General features: G+C 39.1%; 1 protein-coding gene and 1 long non-coding RNA gene across 3 annotated transcripts; one reads left to right on the plus strand and one right to left on the minus strand.

Moving 5' to 3' along the window:
* Nucleotides 1–290: 290 nt before the first annotated feature.
* Nucleotides 291–6,023, plus strand: LOC103517482 (transcription factor kayak-like). The gene is made up of 5 exons (XM_026829563.1): nt 291–299; nt 828–935; nt 2,051–2,158; nt 3,457–3,748; nt 5,395–6,023. The coding sequence occupies exons 1-5, from the start codon at nt 291–293 to the stop codon at nt 5,712–5,714; spliced, it is 837 nt and encodes a 278-aa protein (XP_026685364.1). The 3' UTR covers nt 5,715–6,023.
* An 849-nt stretch (nt 6,024–6,872) lies between these two features.
* Nucleotides 6,873–11,366, minus strand: LOC108253462. 2 transcript variants are annotated; one of them, XR_001809750.1, is made up of 2 exons: nt 11,210–11,366; nt 6,873–7,267 (listed from the first exon to the last, which is right to left on the minus strand). It is a non-coding gene; the product is annotated as an uncharacterized LOC108253462 (long non-coding RNA). The 2 variants fall into 2 exon arrangements; XR_001809751.2 differs by lacking the exon at nt 11,210–11,366 and adding an exon at nt 11,050–11,203.
* Nucleotides 11,367–13,234: the final 1,868 nt, after the last annotated feature.

The raw sequence follows: 13,234 nt of genomic DNA on the forward strand, positions 1-13,234 counted from the left end.
GTCGAAATATTTCAACACTTCTCGAGTCGTTCGATTTTATGATATTTATTTATGACATTTGTGTGTGATTTCAATGATTTGATTTAACTAAGTACCTACATATTTGGATTTGAATGTGGACATCATCAATAATTTACTGATCAGTGCAGGAGTCGCGGCCAAATTGGCCGATTTACTGGAGGTTTTTAATTTTAAAATCAGTGCCGAAGGTGTTGAAAACAGTCAAGAAGTCCAATACCCTAACTATTACTTTCTTTTGTTTTTTCTTCTTTTTTTTAACTTGTGGGGAAATGTTTGTGGTACCTACATAGTTAGGTACGTACCTATAGTACCTATACTACTGGTTTTTACCAGTGGTGGATATATGGCGAGAGATTTTTTTTTTTTTTTTTTTTTTTTTTTAAAATTGGCCTATACCCATGGTTAGAGCTCATCACCCCGGTGTATATGGCACACTGAGGAAAAAAATTTGGACCGATTGCAATACTTTCATTACTAGTATAACTCACTATACTGTAGTAATAGAAAGTAAAAACAGCGATAGGGTGCCACAAGTTGAAGGACTCTATTATTGGGTTACTTCCTCTGATTTAGGTTGTTGGAATGCTTTATTATAGTGTCGAGCTTCCCGATAAAGAGTTCAATATTAGAGTGCCGGAACTCAGTCACTCGATTGGGCTTCCGGCACTCTAGTTTTTTTTCCCAGTACAGTTGGAACTTACGTATCGACTTTTTTTTTAATTTCTACTAGGGAGATATTTATTTGGCGGACTCATTTTTTTTTTTACTTTCTATTCTAATATCTTGTCTCATTTTCTCTCTTGCAGATTTCTCTAGAAGAGGAGAAGCGACGTGAAGTGAGAAGAGAAAGAAATAAACAGGCGGCAGCTCGGTGTCGTAAGAGACGCATGGATCATACCAATGAATTACTCATGGTAAGTACCTATTCGATTCCCATTATCGACACAAAAAAAAAATGCTCACGACTTTCGTTTTTTTTTTTTTTTTTTTTTTTTTTTTTTTTGGACTATTTTGTAATTTCGGGGAAGTTTAACCCCTTTTTTTTTTTTTTTTTTTACTTGGACTAATTTGTAGATTCGTGGAAGCTTAACCCACCTTTTAGGGTCTGTTTGTCCCTTCATCTAAGCCTCTGAGTGACTTTTTGTGTTCGGAGGTAAGCTCCTAGACTGGGAATACCAAATGAGGACTACGGGACGGGCATGCTACGACACAGTATAATATTCGCTATATCGCTATTCATCTAAGAGTGACGATCTATGTAGGTTACCCATACACAGGCAAATTCCTATTACTTATAGTCTATAATGATTATCTCAACATCTTTCCTGTACACTGGAGATCTAACTTCATCTCTGAGCTAACATGAACGACTTTTCAAGGACTAAATGCATCCGTAAAGTAGTTATCAGTTTAGCACATTATATGTTTGTAGGAGGAATATCGCATAGTCCACATTGTAAAGCTCTATCCACAGGCACACATAGTCAACGCCGTCGATCGACGAAATGAAGCTATATTGTCGAGGCAGTGTACGGTTTCAGAAGACGTCGTTCGACGGAGTCGAATATGTGTGGACAGTGGACACAGACAGCTTTATACATAAATTGAGATCTCTTAGGCCAGCCTAGTTCGCATAGTTGGTAGTGCGTCTGCCTTGTAAGCGCTAGGCCGCGAGTTCGATTCCCGCCCGGGGCGGATTTTATCCTGACGGAATATTGTTCGTTCTCGGAACGGCTGGCTTTCTCCTATCCTGTCTTCCTTCTCTCATCGATTTCGGGACGATAAGACCATAGCAGTTACGATTTAAGTTGTTGGAATGCTTTATTATAGTGTCGAGCTTCCCGATAAAGAGTTCAATATTAGGGTGCCGGAACTCAGTCACTCGATTGGGTTTCCGGCACCCTAGTTTTTTTTCCAGTACAGTTGGAACTTACGTATCGACTTTTTTTTTAATTTCTACTAGGGAGATATTTAGATATTTGGCGGACTCATTTTTATCTAATATCTTGTCTCATTTTCTCTCCTGCAGATTTCTCTAGAAGAGGAGAAGCGACGTGAAGTGAGAAGAGAAAGAAATAAACAGGCAGCAGCTCGGTGTCGTAAGAGACGCATGGATCATACCAATGAATTACTCATGGTAAGTACCTACCTATTCGATTCCCATTATCGAAAGAAAAAAAAAAATTGCTCACGACTTTCGACTTTTTTCGACTGGGACTAATTCGTAGATTCGTGGAAGCTTAACCCACCTTTTAGGTCTGTTTGTCCCTTCACCTAATCCTCTGAGTGGCTTTTTGTGTACGGAGGTAATGTCAGCTTCCATGGCTTAGTGGTCACTGCGCTCGCCTTGCACGCGGGAGAGGGTTCGATTCCCGGCGGGTCAAGAAATTTGTATCATACAAATGATTGATTCCGTGACTAGATGTCGCGGGGGCCACTCAGCCTCGTGAGGAAAATGAGTAGCTATGACATATAAATGCGCATAGCGACCGGTGCCAGCATGGTAGGTAAATATTTGATGTTAGGATTATTGAGATATTGGGAAAAATCCTACAATGCTCCAGTGAGCACCAAAGTTGTGATATAATAACACAAAGAAACTGCATTTTATGTACGGAGGTAAGCTCCTAGACTGGGAATACTAAATGATGACTACGGGACGGGCATGCTAGGACACAGTATAATATTCGCTATTAATCTAAGAGTGACGATCTATGTAGGTTAACCAAACACAGGCAAATTCCTATCACTTATATAGTTTATAGTGATTATCTCAACATCTTTCCTGTACACTGGAGATCTAACTTCATCTCTGAGCTAATATGAACGACTTTTCAAGGACTAAATGCATCCGTAAAGTAGTTATCAGCTTAGCACATTATATGTTTGTAGGAGGAATATCGCATAGCTCACATTTTAAAGCTCTATCCACAGGCAAACATAGTCGACGCCGTCGATCGACGAAATGAATCTACATATGTTGTCGAGGCAGTGAACGGTTTCAGTCGACATCGATTGACGACCGTCGACTATGTTTGGACAGTGGACACAGACAGCTTTATACATAAATTGAGATCTCTTAGACCAGCCTAGTTAGCTTAGTTCGTAGTGCGTCTGCCTTGTAAGCGCTAGGCCGCGGGTTCGATTCCCGCCCGGGGCGGATTTTATCCTGATGGGATATTGTTCGTTCTCGGAACGGCTGGCTTTCTCCTATCCTGTCTTTCTTCTCTCATCGATTTCGGGACGATAAGACCATAGCAGTTACAGTTTCCTCTGTCAAACCTCTTTAAAAAAAAAGATCTCTTTGACTGGTGTGGGTTAAGGGTTTTTTTTCAGTCCTATCTCGGCAGAATAAACCGAACGTGAAAGATTCGATTTTAATATATTTCTGTTCCTGACTGTTTTTCTAATATATTTCTATTCCTGTTTTTCCAGGAAACCGAAGGTCTCGCTCAGAAGAAAGTCCTGCTGTCCGAGGAGGTGGCTCAGCTCCGTGCCGAAGTTCAACAACTAGAGCTTCTCCTAGAATCCCACCAGATGTCGTGTCGTATGTCCCGCGTATCCCCAGACACCGGGGTGGACGAGAACGCACCAAACCCGTCGTTCTTGGAACAGGAGAAGGTGACTGTGGGGGGAGTGACGATCAGTATCAAGTCTGAGCCGGGGACCCAAGTACACCCAGAGTGTGCGCCGGTCAACAATACGAACAACAAGCGAGTCGCGCTAGGTGAGTTTTGGCAACTTTTGAAAGATTTACGCCTTTGTTCAACTTTGAAAGATTTACACGCGTTTGTTCAACTTTGAAAGATTTACGCCTTTGTTCAACTTTGAAAGATTGACGCCTTTGTTCAACTTTGAAAGATTTACGCCTTTGTTCAACTTTGAAAGATTTACGCCTTTGTTCAACTTTGAAAGATTGACGCCTTTGTTCAACTTTGAAAGATTTACGCCTTTGTTCAACTTTGAAAGATTTACGTCTTTGTTCAACTTTGAAAGATTTACGCGTTTGTTCAACTTTGAAAGATTTACGCCTTTGTTCAACTTTGAAAGATTTACGCCTTTGTTCAACTTTGAAAGATTTACACGCCTCTGAAAGATTTGGCATCTTTCTGAAAGATTCACGCCTTTATAGTCCTTTATAGAAAGATATTCATACAAAAGTCAGTCTATTTTTGGACCTTTCTCTGAGTAGTCTGAGTCTCCACTCTTAAAATTAACGTAAATTATCTGCCAAGATCTTCGGTGATGGGGTTTCACTCTTCATTTTGGCTACAAGCTGCCCGCCTTCTCACAGCTGAGAGGGCCCGAGAAGATCTTAACCATCCGAATAGGTACTAACTACGCACAACGTTGCTTGAACATAACTGTTTTATTGGAAATTGATAGACTGGTATCACTATTAATGACACAACGGAGTTCTCATGCGGCGATACTTACCAATATTTCCTCTGAATGAGATAAGGTACACCTAATATACTTTCATAAATATATAATTAGCTAGGTACATATGATACCAGTCCTGTACATAAAGTGTGTAAACATAGCTCATAATAATGTGTGTACATAAATCTATTGTTTTGCAAATAAATCTTTCCGTAATCTCGTAGCAAGGTCCTATGTAGATTGCTTAGGATAGGATATAGATATAGGATGTGTGTTGAGCAAATAATGTGTGTAGGTACCTATAGGTATTCTATACCTACATAGGATCTGAATATTATACCTATAGAATCCGAGTAGCTATATGCAGATAAGATTAAAATAACCTCATTGCATCCTGGCTTGTATTTAGCCATTTAGTTTAGCCTTGCTCTGTGTTAATCTGTGTTGACGTATCTAGAGCTATGTGCAGATTTCTGCCTGATCTCCATCAGTAACGCAGTCTTGTTACGTTAATAACAGAATTTTAACAAATTTAATGTTCTTTTGTCAAAGCAACGTTGTGCGTGGTTAGTATCTGGACGGTGAACATCTCCAACAACACTTGCTGATAGTTACCAATGCCTCATTTATATTCAGTCCTGTCTCCTGCTACTCGTCCTGCCGTATTTACTTCTCTCTTTACTGCTTGAGAAGTGAAGGCAGAAGTTGTGTGTTTATATTCAGCTGTAACAAATGTTCTTTTGTCAAAGCAACGTTGTGCGTGGTTAGTATCTGGACGGGTGACCATCTCCAACAACACTTGCTGATGGTTACCTTATGCTAAAAACAGAGTGGAAAGCATAGCACATCAAGCACGTAAAAGGAATCGACAAAGCGCATAGAGAGAGCTGAGAGCCAAAAGCTTTCAGTCATAGGGGTTTCAAGGCTGCCTTTCACACATGCTTTCATAAAAAAATCTTACTAATGATTCTATTTCCTATTTGTTTCCAGGTAACAACAACCGACCACGCCCCAACTCTCTCCCCGTCTCCTCCTCCCCCTATCTAAACCACGCCTCCTCCGTCTCCAAGCACCAATCAGAATCAAGAACCGGAGGCCCCGCCCCCGCCCCTCTCATCTCGGACATTGCGGGTATTCCGATCAGCACGCCATCTACCGGAATTGTTTTCAACTTCGAATCTCTCATGGAGGGCGGCTCAGGAATGACACCACTGGCAAACCCCATCGTACCGTCTTGTTCCTCACAACAGAGAGGTGATTGTGCCACGAGCCCCGATGCGGTCAATAGCAAACGCATGTTATCCCTGTGACAGGAGGAATGCTGTTAGACCTGTCCAGTCTCTGCCATTGGAGAAATAAAGTGCCACCAACCCTTGTCCCCCAATCTAATCATATTGTTTTGAGAGGAAGGCTGCTAGAGTGCTACCTTGAAGAACTTTAGCAGAGTACGGTACCACGCTGGCAGCATTCCTCTCGTGAAATTATTTCAAGCAATCCAACGTATTAATACAAGTTGTGTAATGTTAAGTGTGTATTTAGAAATTCTAAAAGAGACCTCTATATTCTGTCTTTGATCTTTTTTCCTTCTCGTTTTGTATTAGACATTCTAAACTAAAACCTTCTATCTTATTCTGTCCGCCGTCGAAAGCGGTACCACGCTGGCAGCATTCCTCTTGTGAAATTATTTCAAGCAATCCAACGTATTAATACAAGTTGTATAATGTTAAGTGTGTATTTAGAAATTCTAAAAGAGACCTCTATTCTGGTACCACGCTGGCAGCATTCCTCTCGTGAAATTATTTCAAGCAATCCAACGTATTAATACAAGTTGTATAATGTTAAGTGTGTATTTAGAAATTCTAAAAGAGACCTCTATTCTGTCTTTGATCTTTTTTCCTTCTCGTTTTGTATTAGACATTCTAAACTAAAACCTTCTATCTTATTCTGTCCGTCGAAAGCAAACGTTCAATTAATCCTGATCATATTGAAATCAGGCTGTACAGTTTTACTTAGGTAGTTTGTTAACTTGCTCAAAATCGTTTTATTCAAGGGCCAAGTGATGTGTTGGATTTTTGTCCCGAAGAGATTCGATTTCCATTGTTCCCCCTCATTCGAGATAAACCAATTCCCGAGTTATCAATTCCACGGGTTGATTTGTTGTTCCACCGTTTTACCCGTGTTTGGAATTTCACCGGTATTTCTATTCTTTGGTTCGCTCTCCATTGGTTACATCTCAACGGGACACATTCAACCACCGTTTTACCCGTGTTTGGAATTTCACCGTATTTCTATTCTTTGGTTCGCTCTCCATTGGTTACATCTCAACGGGACACATTCAATGCATTGCCTCTTCCCAACAGAAATTCTGTAATAATTTTTCTCTTTTAGTATTATCTTTTGTTATAATCTTCTTGTATGCAATTTATTTTCTAATGTACTTAAGCAAATCTTCTCTTGCCTTTAAAATATTCTTTTTCCAAGCAATCAACGCATCTTTGTTCAGGCTCAAATGAAAATCAGTTACGGCCTAATCTTATTTTCATTGGACAAAGTAGCTTTTTTCGGGGCATGTATTTGATACTTTTCAACCTTTTAAAATCAAGTTTTTTCGCTCTAGTTTTATGGATTTATATATTTTTATTAATTTGACAATCTTGGACAAAGATTTCAACTTGTTAGTCATTGGATGCTTTACTTTGTTGCAAAATATTAATTCAAATATCGCTGGACACAGCATATTGATAACTTTTTTTTTAATATGTAAGAATATAAAAAGGCCGGCCGCTTTGCTATTTTGTATTTGATCAAATGCAATATCTACTACATACTCACCTATGTAGAACATAAAAAACATTTATCTGTACTTTTTATTTGACTTGCTCAAAATCGTTTTATTCAAGGGCCAAGTGATGTGTTGGATTTTTGTCCCGGAGAGATTCGATTTCCATTGTTCCCCCTCATTCGAGATAAACCAATTCCCGAGTTATCAATTCCATCGGTTGACTTGTTGTTTCACCGTTTTACCCGTGTTTGGAATTTCACCGGTATTTCTATTCTTTGGTTCGCTCTCCATTGGTTACATCTCAACGGGACACATTCAATGCATTTCCTCTTCCCAACAGAAATTCTGTAATAATTTTTCTTTTTTAGTATTATCTTTTGTTATAATCTTCTTGTATGCAATTTATTTTCTAATGTACTTAAGCAAATCTTCTCTTGCCTTTAAAATATTAATGTAGATGAAAATTTCCAAGCCACATTGCCAATGGGAAAACTCCATGTTGAATGTTAACATGAAGGGAAAGCAACAAATTTGCAGCCAGTGGTACCTAGTGGTTATCGCAGCTCAATATAACAGTATCAGTTCCTGACGTATCACTGATGTTAAGCAACGTTAGTCATGGTTGATTTCTGGACGATTAACCAACATGACGTGCTTCTTAGGACGTGCATTTAGCCTCATCAGGACAATAATTAAGGAGCTGATTGATAAATGTTAGGCATACAAGACTGGTAGCCTGGTATGGCCTTTACGCTATGCAGAGACCTGCCTCACTAAATAATAATCGTAATTATAATTACCTACTTAAGTACATCGATTTCTGGACGATTAACCGACATGATGTGCTTCTTAGGACGTGCATTTAGCCTCATCAGGACAATAATTAAGGAGCTGATTGAAAAATGTTAGGCATACAAAACTGGTAGCCTGGTATGGCCTTTACGCTATGCAGAGACCTGCCTCACTAAATAATAATCGTAATTATAATTACCTACTTAAGTACATCAAAGTTACTTGGTACTAGCTGTGGACAAGGCATAAGTCAAAAAAACATCTACCATGGCAGGACAATATTAACACGAATTAAATAATTTATAAAAAGGAACTATAATATAAAAATGTTATAGTAAAAAATAACGAAGAGGCTCAGCCGCTGTGCCATATGGAAATAAGTTTGAGCAGTGGTGCAGGTTTAGTGTAATACGAGGGGGGAAGTATTTCTCACAATGCGCTACCTTTAGTTTGTCTGGTTTGGACATTTTTTAGTGTCTGTACGTCCATAACAGCTAACATAATGGACCGTCCATAACAGGTAACATAATCCTTAGAGTGGATGCTGCAAATTTTCGAAGTCCGTCCCATAGTAAAGGAACAACAAGCTGGGTCCGTCCCTCCGGGAATTTTTTAGCCCGTAGTTTATTCGATCGTGATTAGAGAAAATCAGTACCTATGTACCTAGGTCCATAACAGCTAACATAATGGACCGTCCATAACAGCTAACATAATCCTTAGAGTGGATGCTGCAAATTTTCGGAGTCCGTTCCATAGTGAAGGAACAAAAATGAAGCCCGAGCCACCCCCCTAAATACACCCCTGACTATTATTACAACGTTACTTTAGGTCCCCACAGTGGCGTCTTGTGTGATTTTCAAAAGAACCTAAACAAATATACAGTATATCAATCTTCTGGTAGTCTCAGAATTCAGGTTGAATAATCACTATTTTCGCTATTACTTTCTATTACCACAGTATAGCGAGCTATACTAGTAATGAAAGTATTGCAATCGGTCCAAATTTCGAAAATTGGGAAATGGTTGGAAATATCCGTTTTGAGATCCCCTGATGTCAAAAAAGTGATTTTTAGCCCATGGTTTATACGTATGTACGGATGTACGTGGACGTGTGTTCCTAATTTTAGAAAATTACGTAAAAATTCTTTTAAAATAAAACAAATACATAATTCTTTTTTTTTTTCTTAAAAAAAAAAAAAAAAAAAAAATCCAAAATTAAATGGGACCTAATAAAAAAAATAAATAGGTCAAAAAATAAATATTCTTAATGGAGAAAAGCCCTCGAAGAGCAAAAGGTCCACATCATCGATATAGAGGGCAAGATCTACTTTATTACTCCAATATGTGGACGTGCCCTTTCGTTACTCCTTTCAACCAGTGTTTAAATGGAAAGCGTTATTTCTTACTCCGAAGGGACCTGCTCCCACCTCAACTATTAAAGCGGATACTAGTGCTTTTATTTCATGTATCTAAATTAACTTCAGCAAATCGAGTTTGTAAATAACATAAATCCTCGATACCCGATCACGGAATGTGCAAAGTGTCCTGTATAGACCATGCAGAGCTCCAGGAAAGCAGGAAGGATACTGGAAATCTTTCTACCCCCCCACTCCCCTCAGGAATCAGACTAGCCGGACAAGGATACTCAGTAACTCCCGCCAGCACGCAAGCCAATTACATTATTACCTTCTTCTATCATCATAGAACTACTGATGTTAATCAAATAATCTTAATGGAGAAAAGCCCTCGAAGAGCAAAAGGTCCACATCATCGATATAGAGGGCAAGATCTACTTTATTACTCCAATATGTGGACACAATTGGGTATCGGGGATTCTCTGTATTTTCACTCTTTGTCTTTGTATTTCGCTAAGTGGTAAGGGGCCAGAAAAAAGCCTTCGAGAGGAAGGGAAATTCGTCGCAGTGACGTAGGAAATTCGTCCTACGTCACTTTAGGAAATTCGTCCTACGTCACTGCGACCTAGTTAGATCTTTTGTGACTGGTGCATTCCCCAACTTCAACGAAGAACACGGGGGCCCCCGGTATCGGGGATTCTCTGTATTTTCACTCTTTGTCTTTCGCTAAGTGGTAAGGGGCCAGAAAAAAGCCTTCGAGAGGAAGGGAAATTCGTCGCAGTGACGTAGGAAATTCATCGCAGTGACGTAGGAAATTCGTCCTACGTCACTGCGACCTAGTTAGATCTTTTGTGACTGGTGCATTCCCCAACTTCAACGAAGAACACGGGGGCCCCCTTCCCCTAGAAACAACCACACCACTGCTCTGCAAGCCCCTAGCAAGTGAGAGAGTGTGGTCAGTACAAAACTATACAACAACAATAATAATAATAATACTCTTGGAGAAAACTAAACATATACAGGGTGACCAAATAGTAGTGGACAACACAACGGAGAAAGAAAATAGAGGAGAGGGAGAGAGAGAGAGAGAGAGAGAGAGAGAGAGAGAGAGAGAGAGAGAGAGAGAGAGGGAGAGACTTCAAATACGTAACTCTTAAGATATAAATGTAGCCAGATAGCAGGTTTAATGCACCGGTTCCCGATGGGTCACCGGAGATAAGCAACGTTGCGTGTGGTTGCTCTCCGGATGGGTGACCATCTGGGCAAAGGAGCTAACAATCAAAGTAATTTGGAAATTTTGGTGCTTAGCTCATTTAGGATTACCAACATTCAAATACATAAATAAAATATAATTAAGTGTTTGAAATATTTGAACATAAGTATGAAACAAAAATCGACGTAGCGGAAATTACAAAACCGGACTTTGGGACAAATGGAGAATAAAATTAGCTGTAGGTATCTTTATACCTTTGGGACATGGTTAGCCCAGTGATAACGCGCTTGCTCGCCATGCAGAAGGATCCTCGACAAAAAATTGTACTAGATCTTCAGTCCAAAATTAGAAATTAACACCCATAAGGGAGAATACTTGAGACCAATTGGGACCCAGATCAATTCATATCGAAAAATTGCTCAAATTCAATATTTTTTCCTTATATAGGGTGTTTCAAAGGTCTTGCAGAAAACTTCAAGGACGTACATATTTCAATTGATCCACTTTTTATTTTAACCTTTTTGGGAATTTTTTCGCCATATTCAAATTGTTATACGACTGCGCCATATTTCTAGAGGGCCCTATCATTTTACTTGTGGCCGGAATGTGCCATTTCTCCAAAGAATATGGATATTTTTCCATAAAAATGGGCTCTATTTTTAACTTTTTTATTTTAACCTTTTTGGGAATTTTTTTTGCCATATTCAAATTGTTATACGACTGCGCCATATTTCTAGAGGGGCCCTATCATTTTACTTGTGGCCGGAATGTGCCATTTCTCCAAAGAATATGGATATTTTTCCATAAAAATGGGCTCTATTTTTAACCAGATATGGTTCCAAAGAGTAAAATTTGCTTTATTCAGCGCAATGACGGCCTTGACGTTTGTCGCAAGACTTTTAAAACACCCTGTACATTAACTATTTATACTATAAAACAAAGATCATTCTAATGCTATCTACAATTTTACTGCCAGTCCACATAAGCAACATGTGAAATGTAAGTTGTCGATGAAAATTTCCAAGCCACATTGCCAATGGGAAAACCCCATGTTGAATGTTAACATGAAGGGAAAGCAACAAATTTGCAGCCAGTGGTACCTAGTGGCTATCGTAATTCGTAGCTCAATGTAACAGTATCAGTTCCTGACGTATCACTGATGTTAAGCAACGTTAGTCATGGTTTATTTCTGGACGATTAACCGACATGACGTGCTTCTTAGGACGTGCATTTAGCCTCATCAGGACAATAATTAAGGAGCTGATTGAAAAATGTTAGGCATACAAGACTGGTAGCCTGGTATGGCCTTTACGCTATGCAGAGACCTGCCTCACTAATGATAATCGTAATTATAATTACCTACTTAAGTACATCAAGTTCTACTTGAGTACATCAAGTTCTACTTAAGTACATCAAAGTTACTTTGGACTAGCTGTGGACAAGGCATAAGTCAAAAAAACATCTACCATGGCAGACAGTTAAAGACCTGCCTCACTAAATAATAATCGTAATTATAATTACCTACTTAAGTACATCAAGTTCTACTTGAGTACATCAAGTTCTACTTAAGTACATCAAGTTCTACTTAAGTACATCAAAGTTACTTTGGACTAGCTGTGGACAAGGCATAAGTCAAAAAAACATCTACCATGGCAGATTAAGCAAGTGTTTATGTGCCCTTTCGTTACTCCTTTCAACCAGTGTTTAAATGGAAAGCGTTTTTTCTTACTCCGAAGGGTCCTGCTCCCACCTCAACTATTAAAGCGTTTACTAGTTACTAGTGCTTTTATTTCATGTATCTAAATTAACTTCAGCAAATCGAGTTTGTAAATAACATAAATCCTCGATACCCGATCACGGAATGCTCAAATGGACAATACCTACGAACTTAAACAGGGTCTTAAATATAGAGAATTTCGATTAGGGCCCTAAGTAAATGGAAATTTTCAAATACTTGGGGTCTTACCTATAGATGATTTCAATTAGGGCCCTAAGTACCCAGAAATTCAAATATGTACTTGGGTTCTTACCTATAGATGATTTCAATTAGGGCCCTAAGTACCTAGAAATTCAAATAGGATCTTCCCTATAAATGATATCAATTAGAGTCCTACCTTCAGACTATGGGAGTGAACATACTGTAATTTCAACGGCAGATGTGATTCCCACATCTATGCCCAGACTTTGAGTTTAAACTTTAAACCAAGGTTAAACCATTTTAATCTTGGATTACGCAATCTGATGGGTTAATTTAAACCTACAAATAAATTAAATGAAATAAGTAATTTAATTCAAGTAGATTAATTCAGGAGAACTTTATTCTAAACAGATAAGGTTTGTTCTCCGAATGGCTGGCATTCTCCTATTCTGTCCTCAACTCTTCGATTTCGGGACGATAAGACCTCTGTTGTTACAATTTCCTCTACCAAATCTCTCTCTCTCTCTCTTTTTTTTTTTTTTTTTTTTTTTTTTTGCGTACACCAATGGCGGCCGCTGCTGTGATGTAGGGGAACGGATAGTTGGCGTGGTGGGCACCCCAGCCTGGAGAGAGAGGAGAGAGACATTGGAATTAGTTAGAAGAGACACGGCTATTCCAGTGGTAACGCTCTTACAGAAAGTCCAGGTTCAATGCCCATCATCGGGGTGAAATTGGGTTCGTAAGTTCGTATTACGATTGCTAATTTTTCAA

The sequence above is a fragment of the Diaphorina citri genome, unplaced genomic scaffold (genome assembly GCF_000475195.1).
Source record: "Diaphorina citri unplaced genomic scaffold, Diaci psyllid genome assembly version 1.1 scaffold1863, whole genome shotgun sequence".
Taxonomy (NCBI): Eukaryota; Metazoa; Arthropoda; class Insecta; order Hemiptera; family Psyllidae; genus Diaphorina; species Diaphorina citri.

What these genes read in the sequence shown, in the direction of transcription:
- LOC103517482 (XM_026829563.1), top strand. An exon ending in ATACCAATGAATTACTCATG is followed by an intron (nt 936 to 2,050) that starts GTAAGTACCTAT and finishes TCTCTCCTGCAG; the next exon opens with ATTTCTCTAGAAGAGGAGAA. An exon ending in ATACCAATGAATTACTCATG is followed by an intron (nt 2,159 to 3,456) that starts GTAAGTACCTAC and finishes CTGTTTTTCCAG; the next exon opens with GAAACCGAAGGTCTCGCTCA.